The following is a 21,704-nucleotide window of genomic DNA, read 5'->3' as shown; positions in this document are numbered from 1 at the left end:
AGCATAAAAAAGGTGGGAAGGAAGGGAAAAAGGAGGGAGAGGAAGGGGGAAAAAAAGGAGGAAGGAGCAAGAGGAGGATGGAGGAGGGTTGTTACTTGTAGGAGCAGCTGGTGGTTTTGACTGGGACGCAGGCCAGAGCGGTGGGCCAGTTGAACAGGTAGGTGCAGTCTGAAGTCTCCTTGATGAACGCTGGTTCTCCCTTAACAAGTGAAGCAGCAAAACACACAAACAATAAGTCAGCACCACTAAAGGGCTGGGATGCACTTCTGTGACTTATGTAAGGAAACACTGAACTAACAGAATGAGACTTTTGGAGGGAAAGAAAGATCCACATTTGCCGTCAGATGAGATACTGATGCTGACATCCGTTGTGTGCATGTTGCCTGTGTTGCTCTCTCTCTCTCTCTCCCTGTGTTTATGGTGCTTGGTTTGGTCTGGATCATATTCTCTGTACATGTTTACAATCTAGCTATTCTGTAATTTTACTATGTTGGTTTATTCTATACACAGGACATGTCTTGACATCTCTGTCTGTGCCTCTCCTGTTGCTCATCCTAAGATTTCTTCCATTTTTTGGGGGAGATTTTTTGTGAACTGTGGATCGAATGATAGAGGGTGTCATATCATGCACAGATTGTTTAAAAAAATATATTATTGTTATATATAAATAAAACTGATTTGACTTAACACTGCCAGCCTAGGTTGGTCAAAAGTTCAAAAATGACTTCCAACTTCCCCTTTATCTAGTTAGCTATCAAGCTAGTCACCAATAATCATCCCCAACTGCTCCAGTGCACCAACACTGCTAAAACTACACAAATACAAAGATCTGGATCTACTAGAATGTGTATTGTTTAATTTTTTACAATATATGCACAGAGAGCTGATCGGGTCACATTCATTTTTAGTGTAAACAAACAACAAAATGTTACTTTTCCATCACCTTACCCCACGTACAAATTTCTTATGAGGTCTGCATCGAAATCTCTAACAGTCATTTATATCAGCAGCTGTGGGATCAGCTGATTTTCTGTCTGTGTGTTTATGTGTAAACTCACAGGATGCTTGTCTGGGTGGCAGGAGAAGTAAATCTCTGTTGATCTTTGGTATATCTTGTGACAGGTCTCTCCGTTGGTGTAGTTCAGGATGAGCTGGTCTCCCACGTAGCTCAGGACCTGGTTGGCCATTCCTGCAATAATACACACATGAGAAAACACACACAGACACAAAGGAGATAAATACAAGAACAATGACACAAATACTAAATAATAGATCAGGACATCCAGCGAATTCCATACCTGCAATCTTGTGGTTGTCTCCATCAGCCTGGCAGGAGGAGACCAAGTCGCTGCCCGTGTCTTTGTGGGTGCAGACGCCTCTCTTGAGTCCCTCGCAGATCGACAGGTGGTAGGTGTATTTACCACTCGGGACGGGGTAATCTCTTCCCTTCAGAGAGCTCAGGTTGAACTCGTAGCCACTCTGTGGGTCACGAACCCGGCATTCGTCACCTGGGAGAAGAAGTTAGGACAATGACCAAACATGCACACGTGTCACGTACACTTGTTCATGTCACATTTTCAAATATCAGTATTAAATAATCGCACAAATAGCTGCAGTTTTCTCCTTAAAATACTGGTGTTCACATTTCTTATCACATTGTCACTGTTTTTACCTTGAGACTTCCTGATAGGGCAGGCCTCAGATGTCCTCCAGATGAACACATATTCACAGGCATCTTTACGGTCAAACATCGGGGAGCCCTACGAATACAGACACACACAGACGAAAAGACATTAAAGTGCCGCATCATCAGTGATGATGTCTGGTGCAAGCTGTTCAGGTATATATAAATATGGGCGGGTAGATACTAACTTGCCCTCTCAAGTAGCAGTATATTCAAATAGGAAGGTTAAGTGAAAATGGAACTGAGAATAACTGCAAACTGAGCTCAGCTTTGATGTTAAAACGCTTCCATGTGCTGGGATAAGGACAGACTTTGATGTATAACTGTTTCAGGCTGGTATACAAATTAAACCAGATGACAAAAAATGAGATTCTAACCTTTATACACCTGTTGGTCTATTTTCTTCTGTTTTACACACATAACTAACCAACACCAACATGTGAAGTTTAAGTTTAAGTTCAGCATCTCAGATCATTTGTTTTTAATTCTTACATATATGTGTATGATCTGCAGTTATTTTACAGACAGTAAGACAGTAAGACAGAAAGATAGAAAGTTATTGTATACTGGGCTCTGAGCAGGATACCTACACCCCTTATTGCACCTGAATACCTCCTGTGTAAACGCTGATGAAGGACTGAAGCCACTGTTGCTGCTTTCACTACACAGCCTAGGAGCAAACCATCTCTAAGAGCACTGACAGTCATATCGTGATGATCTGATTAGTTTATCTACCTGTATACAGCAACATTCCTGTGGAAACACAATCACCTCTGATAACACTGGACAGTGGGGAGGGGTGGGGAGGGTCACAGTGGGAGTTCTGATACTCACCGGATTGTCATCACACTCTAAGATGATGCGTGTTGAGTAGCGGGATGAGGGTCCACACAGATCCCCGTTCTGGTACGTGATGCTGATGGAGCCGCTCTCGGCTACCTGCGGCGTGGACTGGACGTATCCCAGGTTGTAACTTTTCCCATCAATCAGACCACAAGCACCCAAAGGACCCACTGCAGAGAAGAAAATAACAAATAACTTCAGTGAGTGGAAAAATATTACAACAATTTCCCTTTGATCTTAACTGAAATCTTGACCTCATTCTGCAGCGTGTCTGGACTGTCCTACTGTGATTCTTAATCTCAAGAACCTTGTGATATAAATTTGAACTGAAAAATCTGGGCTTTATAATAGTTTCTGATACATATGAAAAATCACACATAATGTAATCCAACTGATGAGCCAGTTATTTTCATTATTGATTAATCTGCTTATTATTTTCTCATCAGTTGTTCAGTCTAGAACAAAGCAAAAAATGCCCATAATAACTTCTGAGGGCCCAAAGGGACGTCCTTAAGTTTCTTGATTTATCTGAGCCGCTCTCAAAAACCCCAAAATATTTCATTTACAATCATATATAAAACCAAGAAGCAAATCTTCAGATCTGAGAAGCAAATATTTGGTGTTTATGCTTAAAAATGACTGAAATGTTTCATGGATTGTTAAAACAGTTCATGATTCCTTTCCTCTAGATCGAATAATCAACTTATCATTGCAGCTCTTCATGTGTAAAATAATAATGTGAACAATTTTGTTAGTCATTCATAACTGCAAGAACGAAAAGCCCAAACTCTCACTTCCTCTGTGTTTAATTCCCCATATTTTCATTAGATTTTATTTATCTATTTATTCATTTTATCTAATATCATCACAACCCCATGTGAGTTGAAACTTCTTATTTACTGTGTGCACAGTATACGTGGGTACACTGACTGTACTGACCTGGGCAGCCCTCCACGGGGGGGAGAGGTTTGCAGACATTGATGTAAAAGCGACGTGATTTAACCGTATCTGTATCTATGGCGATCCAGGGGCTGTCCTCTCCATTCCGGATGAGGTGACTCAGGTCGTACTTGTTACCATGGGTGTCTGGAGGTAATAGAGAGGGTAGGTAGTATAAGGGGGTCTAGTGTTAGTTTGGTGCTTGTATATTTACAAATGGTTTCATTCAATAAACAAAAAGCTTTCTAATTCTTAACCACACCTTGTTTATAGTCAATTTAATCAGAAGCAAAGTCAAAAATCAGAGAAAAAAGAAAAAAAAAATCTGCAGACACTATATACAGTAGCTCACAGTTCACTGCTCAAACTTTCACATACATGTACACGAAGCTTTGTGTGTGTGTGTGTGTGTGTGTGTGTATTTGTGACTGTGTGTGTGTGTGTGTGTGTGTGTGTGTGCGTCCATACCACTAAACTCGCAGTCCACTGGAGCGGGGATGCAGGCCAGAGCGGTGGAGAACTCAAAGAGGACGTCGTGGACCACACGGTTCGGCAGAGAGCTCATGTCCTCTCGCAGTAGTTTCAATGATCCAGGGTGAGAGTTTGGATCACACACAAAGTTAATGGTGAAGGTGTCGCGAGTGGCTGAGGAAAAGATGAAATAATGTGTCGGAGAATAACAATGACTCATAGTTTCATTTTAATTCCAACCATCACACAATGAGTTAACCAGCTGTTCTGAGGTTAGAGGACTTCCTGTTGCTGCAAGTTTTAACTCTCTGGTTATTTACCATCAACACAATTGGAACAATGAAAAGAGAGACAACTAACACCAGCTATCTCTGTAACTGTGAAGCAGCCTGTACCTCAGTTCATGATTTGCTGTTAAAAACCAGCTGCACAAAGAGAACCACTGAACACTCTACGTTCCTGTGATTTTTACATCCTCGTTACCTGTGGGATCGTCCAGGGGTCCTTTGTACGTTAGTTTGAGCAGGCCATCGGTGGAGTACTGCAGGGTCTTCTCCACCCCCACCGGGCTGGAGGGATGCCCATCTTCCAGCTCACAGCCAGCCATGCCCTGTCCACACTCGGCCGCATCTGAGCAGATGTTCACCTGCAGGGCGGTAAATAACAGAGATTTTACTTTTGTTGTTGTCTCAAAAGTCTCAAAAAATATGATAAAAAAAAAACTACATAAGAGAAGAGGAACAGTTAGGACAAATACAAAAACACAACAGCAGATTAACTTAAAACTACAAAGGAAATTCAAAACCTTTTGACGGACTCAGCAAAAAGCAAACAATACAAGCTAATTACCTGCAGGGCTTTTCTGATACACTGTGGCGTTTAGTGTTTTTTAAAGTTAAGCTCAAGCTATTTCAGAGATAAAACAATTTCTGAACTCATCAATTTGTTGATCGAAAAAAAAGTTTATCGGGCAATATTTGGATAATCAATTAATGCTTTAAGTCATCTTTCAAGGAAAACTGATGTTTCCAGTTTCTCAAATGTAAATATTTGCTGCATATCCTTCTCTTCTGACCTGGGCTCCACGCAAACTCGAATACTCAGTTTTCACTGTTCTCTGAAGTTTTACAAACTAAACAATTAATTAATTAAGAAAATAATTAACAGATTAATGTATAATGATGAAGTAATATTTTTTATGTCAAATAGTGTGTATCAACAACACAGTTTTTGTTTATTAAACATTAAAATCCCACACTTCACTGGTGTGAGCAACAACACAGATGATCAGAGCTGGGTTAAAACATGTGAGCAGTTCACACAGACAGTCAACATCAGAGCACAAACACATTCAAACAACACGAGAGCTGCATTTTGAGGATATTATTCACTATCAACATGTCTGCATTACCAGGAAGTCCTTCCCATTTCCTTGAGTCTTGTATCCAGTGTTTGAAGCCAAAGGCTGAAGGTTGAACTCAAAGCCAGTGTTGGGATCCACAACAGCACAGCTCTGAGGATGTCAACACAGAAAAACTATTTGTTAATATTTCAGATTAAATGTCAGAGATAAGAATATGTTGTCATATAGGTGAACTCACAGTGTTCTTGGTGGTGCTGATGGCGCAGGCCGCCCTGGTCTCCCACATGAAGTTGGCAGTACAGTTCTGGAACATGAGGAACCGCGGGCCCATGGCCTGCACATGTGAGGGGACACAAACACAGATTTACACGTGTGAAACGTTCAGTGTAAACAAGCTGAATTCCACTTTAATGCCTGAACTCTGTTCACTTACCAGAGTTCCTCTGGAGCAGACCAGGTGGATGCGTGTTGTGTACGTGAGCTTCTGGCCTTCGGAAATGCAGACAGAGCCGTCTGTGAACTCCAGCAGCAGCTGGTCCCGGCTCTCAATGATCGGCCCTCGCTTGGAAATACCCATGTTACTGACTGATACGACTTCCTTAAGAGAGTCCTGAGGACACAAGATGAAACAAGGGTTCAAACTGATACTAAATTTCATATCACAGAATACTTCTGCATCCACTGGCAGATAGTTGTCATTTAGATGGATACAGTGATCACGTAATTATAAAAACAAGTGGGCAAAGTAGCAAATAGTAGGTCCAAGGTTTGTACAGAGATTTTTTTTTTGTACATATCATATCTTTGTGTATTGGGCTTTAATTGAAGCAGTTCCTAAATGGCAGACTGCCATACATAACAGCTTTGTGAAATTCAATATTAAACGTTTGAGCAAGCGATTTAATTATAACACTTTGTGGTCATTTCTGAGGAATTTAAACAATGAAAATGTTTGTGTTGTTGGCCGGCTATCCTGCTGACTCCTTGTCTGATATGTCTGACAAGCAGATGCAATTCTGCAGGCTTTGCCATCTTAAAGGTCCAATAGTGTATGAAGGTCTCTGTCCATGTGTTGTTTGATTATAAAGCAGGTCTAAGTTCTATATTAATACTGTGAAAGTATCAAAGCGCTCAGTCCACAGAGAAATGCACAACTGCTTCAAATAAAACACAAGTAGTATAAAATATGGGACCTTTTAAAGATGCACTAGGCAAGACCTTTATGCAAAAATGGAGCTCAAGACACATTTTCCAGTTGTTTTTTTGTTTTTTTTTTAGATTTGTCAAATTTCATTTTGTCAGTCAAAACGTTGAATTAGCTACCTCTCAGTTCCTTAGCTGTTACTGACCTGCTGGGATATGTACTTCATCTGGCAGACGGACGCATCGCGGGCACAGCCTGGCACAGCTTTGATGGGACGGCATATGTTGATGTAGTACTTCTTCAGGTTCTTGGTGTCAGACAAATCCATGGCCTGCCAGTTGCTACTGGAGCGAGACAGGCTGGAGACAAAACGATGAAGAGCAGGTTGGAACAACATCTAAAATGCCTCTTAACATACTGTGGCACATGCAGACATGCTTTACCTGGATAAGTCGTATTGCTCAAGACTTTTGGGATCTGTCACCAAACACTCATGAGGCCTTTCAGGACATGCGTAGGATGTATACCAGCGGAAGTTATATGTGTAATTGTCTTCAACCTGGATTCATAAAGACAATATTTAAACGTGTTCGTTTATAGCTCATAAAAACAGGATTACAAAGACAATGTAAAACTGTTTAAAAAGTGCAGATATGCACTGTCAAAAATGGGAACAAATACACCATAAAGTATCCAGAACGTGCAGAGACACAGTTGAAACAATAAAAGGAAAGAGGAAGGGAGGAGTTTACCTGGAATTCTGGGTTTCCAACTCCAGCTTCTGGGTCACAGAGGAAGGAGATGTGAGTGGATCTGAGCGTGTGTTCTTTGTTGTTGTACTGGGAGCCGTTACTGTAGGTGAGCTGGATCAGGCCGTCGTAGTAAGACAGGCGAGAGTTTGCTTCCCCGAGACTCCAGGAACTGAAGAGGAAACGCAGACGGAAAAAATATAATAAGGCTCAAGTCACAATAACATCCATGAGAGGAATACAATTAAATGAGCTATCTGTATGTTAACAGCTAATTTAAATGTATTTTACATCACATTTCCCTTTGTTTCTTTTCTAAGGTATACATTAGATTTGGGTTGTATCTTCAGAGATGCTTTGAACAAATTGCCAAGTCCCTTGAAAACTGTGAGCAAATGTACTGAGAAGAACTGCTGCTGTTTTAAAGACAAAGGTTGGTTGCACCAAATATTCCTTTGATTTAGGTTTTTTTTTCTGTTTACTGCACTTTGTTAATTATTACATAAAAACTACGCACACACACATAGTATATGGTTATGCTTAGTTGTAGTAATTTGTGAATTTGTATGTCCTCTTTTATGCCCACGGCTCCTTCTTACCTCTTTTCGACCTGGCACGCTCCGGACTTCTCAGGACAGTCGGCAGCTTTGACGGGGCCACAAACATTGATGAAGTAGTCGTAGTTTCCACTGGTCAGGTTGTAGAAGCCGTCGTGTTTGGTGAGAGATGACAAGCTGAAAGAGAACCCTGTGGAGCAGCACAGGTTAGACACAGAGGAGGATTAAAGTCGAGTCAAAGCAGCAAGTCAACTCTCATCAGTGTTTGGTCTGCTGGTGATGGCAGCTCAAGTAACCTCTTGAATGATTCACATGTGAGCTCAACAACTCTCCTGGGATATAAAAGGTGAAACCTATAGAGGTGAAAATGCCTGGAACTCCCCAGCAGGTGGTAGAGTTGAGAAAGCCTCTTGGACAAGTGATGAAAAGTCCTTACAGCAAGTGTAATAAATGTGTTTGAAACAAAAAATAGGAATTATGGATTTCAAACAGTATGGTTTCCTTAAAAGCTATATTCTGTAGGTTTTTATCTCTCACATGTAAAATCTGAGAGCAGAGCATGACAAGTTGGATTTGAGCTTTTAAACTCTGGCTATGTAACATCAGGCGACTTCCAGTTGTGGTCTGAGCTTTTTTCAACTGTCAGAAACGCTGTGTGAGCATGATATGAGGTTAACAGTCAAACATGTGTATATGTGTCCTGTTGAAAGCTGGTGGCCAAAAGTGTTAATGAAAGTAGATCTGAAATGATTAGATAATTCATCTACTGAGAGAAAATGAATTTCCCAGCAAAAGCAATGGTCAGAGCTAAAAATGAGAGGCCCATTATGCGGCTGTTACTGTGTGGATTTGTGCTTTTGCTTGTTTTCCATGAAGAATGAATTTTTCATAAAAGCGTAATAACTTTATGCACTTTTTAATTCAGACAAAGCAGAGCGCCTCCAACCCTGCAACTACTTTGATGATAAATTGATAGTTTAAGTCATTTATCAAGCAGAAATGGAAAACATCCCCTGGGCCCAGCTTCACAAATGTGAGGATATGCTGCTTTTCTCTGTTTTATATATATATAGTAAATTATATATATTTTGGTTTTCTACTGTTGGTCAGATTACACAAGACTGCTGAAGACCGTGTGCTTTATGAAATTCGGACAGGCATTTTTCACTATTTTCCAACATTTTATAAACCAAACAATTACTCAGTGATTTGAGAAGGTGACTGACTGATTAATAGATGATGAAAATAACTGTTCGGTTCTTTCAAGATCTCAGAAAGTGATAAAGCAGCTGCAGAAAACAAGAAGCAGAATTCAAAACCGGGACTGAACTCTACAAAAATATCTCCCTCTGAGATTTGTTTTGTGCTTAACCACTAATACACATTCCCCATGAAACTTGTTGCGTCTTTTTCTTCTCTGCTGGGTTTTTCTTTAAAACATTGATCAGTTAAAAACCATGTTGATCAAACTTGTGTGAGTGTGTGTGTGTGTGTGTGTGTGTGTGTGTGTGTGTGTGTGTCGTACCAGCCTGAGGGTCCTCCACTTTGCAGTTGTCTCCCTGTGTTTTCGAGAGGACGCAGGCAGCAGCAGTGTACCACTCCAGTTCATACACACATCCATCAGATGAAACGGTACGAAGGACAGGAGCACTCTCGAGATCTCCTGCGAGGAAACAAGGAGGAGGAGGGGGAGGAGGGGGGAGGAAAGAGCAGCAGGACACAGAGAGATTCAAATGTCTGAAAACATTATAGAGAGAAATCTATTCAACCTAATTACCCACTTCTCATGTCTCTGTTCAACCTACCTGGTTTACACTTTAGGGTCAGGATAGTTTGGATCCTCTTCTTTTTATTGGGGCAAAAACTTCCATCAGTGTACACCAGTCTGATGTCATTCCCTATTTTTGTCTTCTGGGGAGATGAGAGGAAGCTGCCCAGGCTGATGGGCCCACGATCCTTATCTGAAGACAGACACACAAATCAACAAATCACACTGGTCAGGTTTATTATAATAAAGAATTATCTCATCCATTGCAGAGGTGGTGGCTCTTTAATGTATTTTTAATATTCTTAATTCATTTACCACACCCTCCCCCTTAGTTACATTGGTACAAACTGGAATAAATGTTTTAGTTGAACTTGGTTTTCAATGTGAGAAACAGGAACATGTTGAAAAACTGAATATTCTGTTTACAACTGTATTTTTTGTTACAAATAATAAATGAATAAATATTACAATAATTAGAAGGAAAAACTAAAATAACCAAACAAACAAAGAAAAACAGAAACCCCCATCCTTGAGAAGACTCTTACCGATGGCACAGATGGAGGCGTTCACCGGGCAGCCGGCGGCGCCGCCTGTCTGGACGACTTTGTGACAGACGTTCAGGTAGAAACGTGAATCCGGCTTTGGAGAGTTGGCGTCCACCACCTCCCAGTTCCCACTGACATCTGAGCCTGAAGCAGCACAGACGCACAGAGGAAGGTGATTTTCAGACCCAGTGGTTCAAACAAATACATGAGCATCAGGAAGCAACTCACTGAGTTGAAATTAAATAATAGAAGTAATATTTAAATGTTTATATTACTGAAGCCCAGTTCAGACTGGATTTATTTCTCTAAGCCAGGTGGGTTGATTTTAACATTACCTATGTGAGTGCTCATGTAGGTGGGTCATTTCTTCACCTCAAATTAGGAGCATTAAAAGCTGCAGAATGAGCTATTAGCAGTTCCTGTTTGCAATTTACCCATGGACGTATCCAGATGAAACCCTGGTAAGTTCTTTGTATTTTTTCTATGATTTTAAGAGGGTTTATAGACATTTACTGGCAATGGACATTGGCGATAATGATATCCTCAGTAAGTGGAAGTCACACTGAATCCTCCAACTGTTTAATCCCAACTGAACAGAGTTTACACATACCTACAATCTTCAATATATTATAATAAATACATTATCGAAGATCATTATATCAGGTTTATATTAGGTGGATTTGGTTTAAATGGGGTTTGATTATTACAATTGATTATGATTATTATGATGTGTAGAGCCCTTTGTTAAAGAAAAAGAAACATGTCCTTGATCAGATTTTAAATTTGTGATTTTCCTCTAATCTCAAAGCCGTTAATAAATCAGTCAGCTAAAATAAAATGTGGAGTGAGTATAACTAGCAAGAGATCTTGACGCTCACAGTCAGATGATGTGATAAACTGAGCTGTTGAACTCACCGGGGTATCTTGTTAGAGGTGAAAGGTCGTAGTGTTTGTTTCCATCTCTGACCCGACACAGCAGATCCTCCTTCTCCTTGACACAGGCGAAGGCCGTCTCCCAATCAAAGTAATAAGTGCAGTCCGTCTCGCCCGCAAACACCGGGTTCCCTCGGCCACCGTTGGCTGCAGGTAAGAAAAAGGCAAACCACAGCAGGATGAATAAGGTCGAAGTTATGACATGATTCACCTGTCTGACATTGACCTGTTTGGAAATTACACAAGGTGATAGTAAAAATCCACGAATGATTGAGTCACCACATGAAAAGTTAAAAGTCTTGAGTCTGAAGGAAAGGTTTCTCAAGAAGCTAAAAATGGTGACATATACAGGATATTGCACATTAATACAGGAAACTCTGCCCAAGAAGAAAACTACACACGTTACGTTGCATTGTCTCTTATTATGACCTTATTATATGTAAGATCCTTTGGCTCAATGAGTTTCATTTTGAAAATGTTAAAACAAGGAGATGAAATTCAGATTTATTGCAGAGACATGATTCATTTTATCAGTGGTGTCTGAGATATTTTGCAAAATGTGCAAATTGCATGATACCAGCCTGTGTTGCTGTCTGCCACCTGCAGAGGTAAAAATTCCAGCAACACTTGTAGCATGACAAACTATTTCATATTTAGTTGTAATACAGCACAAATATTTGTGGATTTTTGACCTCCTGACTATTTTTCTTCTCCTTGCACCTTGGAAGGGAAGCTGAGCCAGACATCGATGCTCTGGTTCTCGTTAGCACCACCAGATGACGCCAATGGAAAGAATTTAATCCTGTTGTTGTTAAGAAAAGTGTCAACTGAAAATCATGATGGAGGAGAATCTCACATGCATTCTTGTTGCACTCAAAGTTGATGATGGTCATTCTCTGGAAGCCGGTGGAGCATCTGTCACCGTCTGGGTAGATCAGAGTCAAATCTCCATCTGAGTAACTGCAGAGGAGAAAAACACGGGGAGGAACAGGGTTGGAAGATAAGAGATTTAACAAATCTTAAGTGATTAAGCAGCGGCCAAGTGTTAATGATGTGAAACTGTTACATGGGTTATTGCTGGGAAAACACCCATTTGTTGATAATAGAGAAAAAATATATCAACCTCCACCTCAATGCTCACTAAGTAAGAGGATATCTGAAACTGTATTTTATCAATTTTATCTCAATTATGAGCAGTTCACGATCAGCTCTGTGAAAGTGTTTGTGTAGCTGGTTAAACTGTAAATCTATCAGATCAGGGGGGCAAAGTGGAGAGATAGACAGGAAGGTTAGGGGAGAGAGAAGGGATGACATGCAAGCTCGATGGAACACACTCCACCAGCTGACCAGGAACAGGATCACAAACAGGAAACAAGAGAAATGTCTCCTTTTGAGTAACAGCCTGTTTTATGTCTTTTACTGTGGTGATAAAATCATCAAACACAGTGGAACAGTAGCACAAATTTACAAGAGTCATAAAGCCAGTGAACCAACTCAGTAATATTAGTAACACTGCAGTATCTAGCTAAACTTTGCTAACATTAGCCACCATAAGCTACTGGTCATAACAGAACAAACCTGTAGCAGCAAAACCGAGAACTTAAAGTAGAAATGCAATGTAACCTTTAATGTGAAAATGCTGATGTGACAGTTCCTGCTCCAACTGTTGTTAATTATTATCACCATGTACTTGTGACACAGGGCGTATCTGTGTAGACAAGAGTGAACACAAACAAAGGCTTGACTTCAACGCGCGCACACAAACACAGCCACACAGATTACCGTAACGTCTGGTTCACGTGTCTCCCCGCCACCTTCTTCACGTCTCCGTTCTTCTTCACCTGGCAGGACGATATGGACGGGTCGTCGCCACATTCTTTGTTGTGGATCTGTCCACACACGTTCAGGTAGTAGACGTAGCTTTCAGCCCCGTCACTGGACTCAGAATGTGCATAGTATGGATGGTCTGTAGCTGCACACAACGACACAAAATAACATTCGGTCTGACTTATTTCTCCAATGACTAATGATCACCATGTCCATGAAGGTTAAGTATGACTGTAATCACTACTACTATGGATGTCTTTTAGAATACTGGAACAGTTGTTGCAAGTCTTTTGTCTTGTCATGTCTTTTCATGTAACTATCAGCCATAAAGCGAACACACACTTTACAGTGTCATTCATGTTTTGTTATGGTTGTGTGAGATAGTTGTTCGGTGTTTGTGTGGCCAAGACGGTGTCCAGTTGTAACTAGCGATGGATCGCCATGACTGAGACTCCTGTAGTGAATAGTGGTCTCCAGCAAATGTTTCTGCTCTGTGTTCAGTTTCAATGCTGAATGAAGAGGATATCCTGTAGTCACATGGTGTATTGGGGCACAGGACTTCACTGCCTCATAGTATTTCTTCTGAGCAAGCTCGTCACAATATGATGCTACAGTTAAGAAAATGATTTGCTTAGCTTAGCACAAAATAATAATAATAATTATGATAATACCAGCTTCTCTAAAACACATTAATGTGTTGAAACTTATTTGTTTAATCTGTATAGAAAACTAAAGTGTAAAAACAAGCTATAATGTCTGAGCTTTAGAGAGATCACATGAAAAGACCAATAAAACGTGGACCTTTTCCTTTAAACATAACAGATATGGGCAAAATCTGTGAAAAAAATGACCTTCAATATGAAACTAACAGTATCTGGCTTTAAAAATTCACATACACTTACATTAACACAGTGAAATACAGTACTTCTAGTTAAGCATTAACCTGTGGCCTCCATCAGGTCAAACACAGGTTGTGTATGGACTGTGGCAGTAAGTTTTTCAATTCCTATTCCTAAGACTGAGCTGACAAAATCAGGAAGGTCAGTACAGTTTACTCATAAAGCTACTTCCTCTTACTGGGATAAAAAAAGCAGCACTATGAGCCAATAATTCTTGGAGGTTAAATGTGTCAGTGTGGATAATAATAGAGAAGCAATATTTGAACTTTTTTTTTTTTTTAAAAAAGAAAAAAAATGTAGGTTGGGTTAATGTACCACTACTTGGCTCGCTGTGTTTTCTGCCAATGGAATTGGCCCTTGTAGTTCCAGCCTTGTAAAAACCAGTTTGAGGAATGAGGATGTGTTTGCAAACAGACAGTAGTTTGACTGCTACTCATTTCCCTGTGGGGTTTTAGAATGGTATAAAAACATGAAGTTAGAGCGTCTGTCTCACATTCAACTCTTTCCCCCTCCACACTGCTCTGCCGTCTGACTGTATTCTTTGAGAACAGCAGGTTTCTCATTACGAGGAGAAATGTCACCAGGTCAACGGTGAAAACACTGGGCGGAGGTCCCGGCTTTAGAGGAACAAACACTTACAGCCCATGGTGAGAGGCGTCAGGTCTATGGAGATGTCGTGCTGATCGCTGGTCAGTTTGCAGGTGTGGCTCTCCAGGTAGTCTCTGTGACAAGCGTATTCAGTCACCCACACCACCTCATAACGACAGTTCAGCTCTGCTGTCATCTTCGGAGTGCTACCCTGTGATGGAACCAAGGATCGCTTTTAGTAAAAGTAAAGGAGACCTCAGTCATATTTCAGTAGTTTAGCATGAACCATAGGTTAAAACAGAAAGATATAACAAAGTATTTGCAAGTGATGAAATGTATAAATGTTTTCTGTGTATATTCATCTATATGAATGTGTATAACCTACCGAATGTCTGCTTGATGGACAGGTGAAGGTGATGGTGACGGCAGGATGGTGACCCTTACAGATGGCTGGAGGAGACGAATCAGCACTCAGCTCATACTGTAACCTCAGACTAGACAGGAGAGGAGACAGGAAGGAAACATAGCTTTTCAATTATTAAAAGTTTATTCCTCTTTTTATAAAAAGTTACTACACAGACATTTAAGACATGGATGTTTGACACAAGCCCTAATGAAAACACAGTCTCTTAAACAAATCACCAAACAGAAATCGTGGACGCTCTGACAGTCATGGAACCTTTTTAAGAAAACGTTCTTCAATCAAAGCTCTAGCTGTCCCACAGATTTCTACAGGCTGTTTGCAGACAGCAGTTAACATTCATTTAAGGAAGTACCTGTCGCTGTCCACCAGCTCCAGTGCTTTGGTGGGGTAGCCCATGTTGTAGGAGCCGTCACTGGTGACCAGACAAGCTGCAGAGCCCTCTGGACAGGATTTGTCTGGATGGTCTGAAAGAGGAGGAGATGACGGACAAGACGACGATGTTTGTTTATACAAGGAAATGAGCTTGGAGGGCTGGTAACGCACAGTGCATCACATTGAACACACACAAACTTAACATGTAAAATTCTACTCCACTATTAAAACAAGCTGATTACAGATTATAATGGATGTTTTGACAGCAGCCATGCTGAACTGTTCAATCTGAAAAACAGTCAGCCAAAATGTCTGACATGCCAGAGATCCAGGTAACCGTCCACCAGTCAGATTATTGATCATTCAGGTGATTAATCAGACTGCCTGATGTGCCTCAAAGAAATTCTGCCCAACTCTAAAATTAGTCATGGGCGATCAATTAGGGGCTAAAATGGGGCCAAACCCACTTAGTTTCTGAACAACAGGAGGTAGAGAGTGATGTACAAAAAGACAATTCAATTTCAGCTGGCTGTGCACTTTGAAACTTCATTTTCTTTTCTTCTTCTGTGGTGTCTCTATTGTCCAACTCGCCACTGAAGATGACGACTCTTGTTGGAATCAAATTCAACCGTTTCCCAGTTGAATAAAAAAAATTACGCCCACACATACCCACAACTCTCATACTGATAAATGTTGAATGCAATCAGACATCCATTTACTAAGTCATTTATCCATCCATCCACCCTCCCTCAGGTGCTCACTGAGACTGCGGCAGATGTTGATGTAGAAGTCGATGCTGTCGTCACCGTCGTCCACCAGATATCCATCGCTCAGTTTGATCAGAGGGTTCAGGTCGTGCTTTTTGCCGTCCGAGTCAAAGGCGTAGCAGGGCACCTGGACACACAGGAAGTAGGTTCATACTGCAACACTGACATATTACTGTCAGAATCACTCGATGTTACACTCATACACAGAAAATGGAGAATTATGGTAGAAATGATATGTTTAAGCAGTTAAAAGTAAAGAAAACTCCTCCTTAGTGTGGCTGTTCAAATGTTCTACATGTTGGGACGTTTGCATACACACAACATGGTTCTTTGCAGGTTGATTTGCTCCTGGTTTATGTGCAAATTCTCACTTAATGTAGTAACTGGTAGGGCTACAACTAAGTGATTTCAATACTTCAATTCAGAGAACTTCACAAGCTCTAAATTGATTTAGGCACCAGCATTTTCCTGTTATAGGAGATATATCGTGTTTTTTTTTCTATTCATTAAATCAACTATTTCATGGAAGAACAAACATTTTTAAAAACAAATCCCAGTCTATTAATATACAAATTTATAAAAAATAAAAATGCTCATAAATTGATTTTCATCTGACAAACAAAAATCTTTAAGCTATTTCACACAACAGCTCATACATGAATTCATTTCACACATTCTTTCACTTCTTCCATGCTAAGCTCACATTAACTCGATCAATGTGACGACATGTGACCTGTCCTCTACACTGATAAACAAAACACATGACTTTAACTCTGTACATCGTCACAGGAGTGGGAGGAAAGCTTTTTGTTGCCACTTTAACACCTCCTCGGCTCAATGTCTTGCACATACCACACCAAAACCTTCACAGATACACCAACAGTTTCATTCTTACACACAGAAACCCTCTGGTAACTGAGTCATCCCCTAAAATCAGATTCTCCACCACATACCTCTTTGTGTGGCTTGAATTTATCTTTCTTACAGGCGGTGTAGGTCCTCCACTCAAAGTAATGCACACACTGAGAAACAGCGACGAACTCCGGGGTCCCCTGTGGCACACAAACACAGCAAAATGAGTCAGACAGGTAGTTTCATGTTGATAAGGTTGAGTGGAAGCATTATCATGCTGCGCCGTTCACAGCTCTGTTCTGCAGAGAGGAACAAAGACACTAAACATTTCACAGGATATAAATCACTTCACAAACAGAAATGTGCCAGTGTTTCAGTTATAAAGTAAAACGCTGAGTGTTTATATCCACTTTTAACATACTGTATCTGCTGCATGTGAATATTCAGGGGAACTCAGAGATGTTAATTTGCCTGAAGCTGGTCTCAGGAAGCCTGTGAGGCGTCTTGGATCAAATCAAATCAAGTTTATTTATAAAGCACATTTAAAACAAACAGAGTTGACCAAAGTGCTGTACAATGTAAAACAACAAGAAACACGCAACATAGAAACAGCTCAAATGAGATGCATTAACTATCTCATGGTCTGATGGTCTGAGACAGACATGGAACAGTTTGAATTAAAAACACAAGGGATAAAAGTGAAAGATAAAATCTTTATGGACACTCGAAAGCCAGAGAAAACATGTGGGTTTTAAGATTAGACTTAAAAATGTCCACATAGGCAGGGGAACACTTAATTAAAAGAGGTTAACTGTTCCAAAGTTTTGGGGCAGCTACAGCAAAAGCCCAATCACCCTTTCTGCTCAGCCTCAACCAAGGGACGGCCAGGAGCAGCTGATCTGAAGATCTGAGAGATCTGGGGATGGAGAAGTGGGCAGAGGATCGCAGAGAGCTCAGATCTGACATTGATGATGTTTTTCTGGTCTTGTTGACACCAGGCAAAGTCAACGTTTCTATAAATATTTTACTTTACAGTAACATTTACAGCTGAGCGCTGCCCAGCTCGACCTTAGTCTGCTGCTGCTGCTGCTGCTGCTGCTGGAGCAGACGCGGGTTCAGTGCTTGTTCAAGGGCTTCTCAAGAGCATGTGCTCAGAAAAGAGTCTTTTTAATTCCCACTCTTCATCCACATTCAGCCAAATCAGCAACTTTTTTTTGCCACAGGCCAACTTCTGTCTCTTTTGGTGTCTCACAAGACACATTGTGTTTTTACTAACCCAGTTTAGTCATTTCTGGAACGTGAGAACGTTTACTGAAGTGAACCACTGATTAACATTATGAAGGAATAGAAAAACTATTATTTAAAGAACTATGAATTTCATTTCTCCCTGACAAGACTAAAATGATGACAGTGTTATATATTAAAAAGGTTCCCTGTGGAGTGTTTGACCCTTGTATCACCATGGAGCAATGTTCCCTGTATTGTTTTTCTTGTGCTCTGGTTTCACACTGTTTCCCTCATTTGGTTTTAAAGCACCAACAAAGACGAAGAACACTGCAAGCAAATGAGGAAATATCGTTTGTTAGACCTCAAGGACCACAAACAATATGTGTGGTCCTGGCTATTGGAGGTTTATATCGCATAATTTGTTACTGTTTGTTACGGTTTATGATTAAATCAAGTTAATATACATTATATAGAATAGCATCCAAATGTTTGAGACCAGTCTTCCATGGTAAAGTGGTCTCTGACATTTGGACCCCACTGTCAGTTATTCATAATCGCAATATACAGCATGTAAATCATTACCATGTAGTTCTGATTGTCTAGCAGCAAATATAAGGGTTGCATTGAGAAAAAGACAAATATATTACAGATACTGCATTAAACTGATAAAGTCAATCTGATGTAGAGGTTCTGAATACAAGCTTTTAATTTGTTTAAGTGACATTTATTTGTTTTTCCTCTTCACCAGTCTCTCTCTGGTTGTTAAAGACTCCTCAAAATATTTATAGCAAAATATAAATCATGTCTATAAATGTGCAAAGTGACTAAACAAAAAAAGAAACATTAAATGTCCAGTCTGTACCAGTGGCACATTCCTGCTCAGGCTCATTATTTTTCACAGATCATCTGCACATGACTCCTCACTTCTTCTTATCAGCATGAGATGAGATTTTTTATGAGAAGTCTCATAAAAGCCACTTTCATTTCCCCACATCAGACTTTGGAAACTGAAAAATCTAGTGCAGATCATCTTCTGTTGGAACATAAAATTCAACAGGAAATGACACGTCAATGTCAACCCACCGCTCAGCCGCATCGTCACACTGACTTTTGACTCAGATGAGCAGGTGACCGTCATTGTCCTACATTGTTTCCACTCAAAGATTCACTTCCTTTCATTCTAGCTGACAGCAGACAGAATTCAATAAACACCAGTTTAGAGAGAAAAGAGAAAAAATTACTAAAACTTCAGTTTATTGAAATTTGAGTCAAATGAAAACTCAAAAATATTTGTCAGGGTTTAATTTCTGTTTCAGTTCCATCACATCAGCCTGGTGTCTGCTGTCTAATGTTTTGGCGAGTCATACTGTGCTGAATATAAAGCGCCGACTAAACGTTTCCTCCGTATTTCACAACAGCTGAAGCGCATATTCATGGTAGAACTACATGTTCAAGTACAATTTATTACTTTGAACCTTTCTAACATGTTCAAAGTGTCAGCTACGATATGCAATAAACTGCATATACAATGGATTTCTGTTGATGAAACCTGATTGCTAGGCCATTTATACCTAAACCAGGCTTCTGACCAGGCCAGGTTCAGTCGATCTCAGTTTGTACTGGGAACCAACTTGCCAGCTGTTAAGCACAGGGGTGGATATATTCTGCTTCAGGGTTGAGTGGCGGCCAGAAGAATGGATTGTACTAAACATCAGCCCATTCTGAATGTAGATGTTCTGCAGTCAGTCAAGAAAGTGAGTCAAAAGAAGCTCCAGAGCAGAAAAAAACCCACCATGAACCACCTCAAGAAACACAAGCTGAAGCTTTCTGTGGGTAAACATGATGTTTGCTGCAGAGGTTGTATTTACCTCTTTTCACTTAAAAAAAAAAATTAATCAACAATACTATTAAACTGTAAATATTTCACGTGTTGTTTGTGAGTCTTACCATGGTCTTCCCACACTGGAAGCTGATGCTGGATTGTATGCTGTTGCTGCTTTCTGGACATTTTTCTGTGCTGTTGTAATCCAGCACTGTGCCAGAGAGCCTCTGCAGGGACAGCTCACCTGTACATCCAAGACAGAGAAACACAGAGTCAGTTACAGACAGTTAAATCCTTTTCAAAGCCTTTAGCTTCTCTCGTAGATATGTACAACTAAACAAAAATGTTTATGTTTTGTGACTGTGGACAGTAACGATTAGAACTCATTACACAAATGTTGAATTTAATAAAGATGTAGAGATCTCGGTGCATGTAAAAAAGTATATCTGATAAATGACGCATCAAAAATGTAAGATATATAAATAAATATAGTGAAGGTCTGTCAGACAATCCAACACAAACACAGCCAGTCTCTCACTCTCAGACTGGATGCCCCTGTTTGTTGCTGAAGCAGACAGTCTGGCAGAATAATAGCTCAACCTCTACTGACCCACTGCCCTGTAAACGCACAAACACACAAGATAAACCTCTGCACCGTAATATCCTGACCCTGCAGTCAGCACAGTCTTCATTCATCATCATCATCATCATCATCATCATCATCATCATCATCAGACACAGACAGCAGTGGGAAAACATCCTGCGTGAAGCCTCCGACTTGATTTAAGGCAGTTAAATAAACTCGCAGTAGGTCGGCCAGATGAGACACTGTGAGAGTAACTCATGTCTGTGAGGCTGTTGTCAAATGAAGCTGGAAAAATGTTTGCTCGTGCAATAAACAGGAAACAAAACAAACTGCCATTAGATCCTCAGCTTTGCTTACTGAAGTGTTTGTAGATTTTCAACCCCAATCAAATGTATAAAAATGCTTTATGTGTGGTGAGGTAATACGTAACAGTGACGGTTGTAGGATAAGGAAGATAAACTACAGTTACTGCCTTGCAGTTATTTGCCACCACCAACAGTCAACTTGCAGTTTCCATCTTCATCTGTCCAGACTCGCATAATAAAGTGAAGACTTTGAAGGAATAAGATAAAAAGGTATTAAGTGTATTCTATCATAATTAAAGTATGAATTCGAGTTATGACCAAAGACACGTTTTGTGAGGTCACAGTGACGTTGACCTTTGACCATCAAGTTCTAATCAGTTCATCCATCATCACCGAGTCCAAGTGAAAGTTTGTGTCAAATTTGAAGAAAACTCCCTCAAGGCGTCCTTGATGGACAGACGGATGGATGGATGGATGGATGGACAACCTGAAAACATAACGCCTCCTGTATATTAAAAGCAAATAAAACTATCTATATACATATACACATATATTTGACAAATAAAGATTTGCTCATTTCTATATTTTGCCTATGATACGTGGAGTTGTGCAGTCACCTATTAACTGGTCATTTGGATCATTTTTGGTTTAATTTGTGGTAAAATTGTTTCTCAGTCTCAGTTTAAAGACAGGATTTATTTGTAGTAACAGACCAAGTGCTTTTCAAATCATCCAAGGTACACGAGCAGTTAAAGTTACTGGTAGATTTCTGTGACATTCAGTGCACTTCTATGACCTGGAGAGATTCTGAGTGGAAAAGTCTAATTTTTATGATAAATCCTGAGCAGAAATCCAAATTTACTGGGACATCTAATCTAATCTGTCTCTGGAGCAAAGTGATATCTACTTCCTGAAGATCTTTATGGCTCTTAATCAAATGATGGCTTCAGTTCACTACATAAAAGCTTCTTTTATGAAAGGCAATGGCACTTTCATCCCTTTGTAATAAACTGTATTTATGTATCTGTCTGTGTTTAAC

The 21,704-nt window shown here is 40.2% G+C and overlaps 1 protein-coding gene across 1 annotated transcript in view; it reads right to left on the bottom strand.

The window, feature by feature from the left end:
• The window catches only part of igf2r (insulin-like growth factor 2 receptor), a 47,746-nt gene that overhangs the window by 15,542 nt on the left and 10,500 nt on the right, over positions 1 to 21,704 (bottom strand). Inside the window, exons 3-29 of the mRNA XM_056405304.1 lie at positions 19,900 to 20,018; positions 16,827 to 16,925; positions 15,868 to 16,000; positions 15,087 to 15,198; positions 14,696 to 14,804; positions 14,362 to 14,521; positions 12,779 to 12,968; positions 11,853 to 11,956; positions 10,979 to 11,143; positions 10,064 to 10,207; positions 9,556 to 9,711; positions 9,276 to 9,413; positions 7,793 to 7,940; positions 7,197 to 7,365; positions 6,888 to 7,003; positions 6,650 to 6,803; positions 5,734 to 5,910; positions 5,539 to 5,634; positions 5,349 to 5,450; positions 4,421 to 4,583; positions 3,935 to 4,111; positions 3,467 to 3,613; positions 2,519 to 2,697; positions 1,673 to 1,760; positions 1,299 to 1,508; positions 1,059 to 1,189; positions 96 to 199 (exon numbers count right to left, since the gene is read on the bottom strand). Coding sequence (XP_056261279.1) covers positions 96 to 199; positions 1,059 to 1,189; positions 1,299 to 1,508; positions 1,673 to 1,760; positions 2,519 to 2,697; positions 3,467 to 3,613; positions 3,935 to 4,111; positions 4,421 to 4,583; positions 5,349 to 5,450; positions 5,539 to 5,634; positions 5,734 to 5,910; positions 6,650 to 6,803; positions 6,888 to 7,003; positions 7,197 to 7,365; positions 7,793 to 7,940; positions 9,276 to 9,413; positions 9,556 to 9,711; positions 10,064 to 10,207; positions 10,979 to 11,143; positions 11,853 to 11,956; positions 12,779 to 12,968; positions 14,362 to 14,521; positions 14,696 to 14,804; positions 15,087 to 15,198; positions 15,868 to 16,000; positions 16,827 to 16,925; positions 19,900 to 20,018 — 3,790 coding nt within the window. The remainder of the gene's footprint in view (positions 1 to 95; positions 200 to 1,058; positions 1,190 to 1,298; positions 1,509 to 1,672; positions 1,761 to 2,518; positions 2,698 to 3,466; positions 3,614 to 3,934; positions 4,112 to 4,420; positions 4,584 to 5,348; positions 5,451 to 5,538; positions 5,635 to 5,733; positions 5,911 to 6,649; positions 6,804 to 6,887; positions 7,004 to 7,196; positions 7,366 to 7,792; positions 7,941 to 9,275; positions 9,414 to 9,555; positions 9,712 to 10,063; positions 10,208 to 10,978; positions 11,144 to 11,852; positions 11,957 to 12,778; positions 12,969 to 14,361; positions 14,522 to 14,695; positions 14,805 to 15,086; positions 15,199 to 15,867; positions 16,001 to 16,826; positions 16,926 to 19,899; positions 20,019 to 21,704) is intronic.

Source organism: Seriola aureovittata, chromosome 19, assembly GCF_021018895.1.
Source record: "Seriola aureovittata isolate HTS-2021-v1 ecotype China chromosome 19, ASM2101889v1, whole genome shotgun sequence".
Lineage (NCBI taxonomy): Eukaryota > Metazoa > Chordata > Actinopteri > Carangiformes > Carangidae > Seriola > Seriola aureovittata.
The sequence above is the reverse complement of the archived record's forward strand: the minus strand, read 5'-3'. Positions and strand labels throughout refer to the sequence as shown.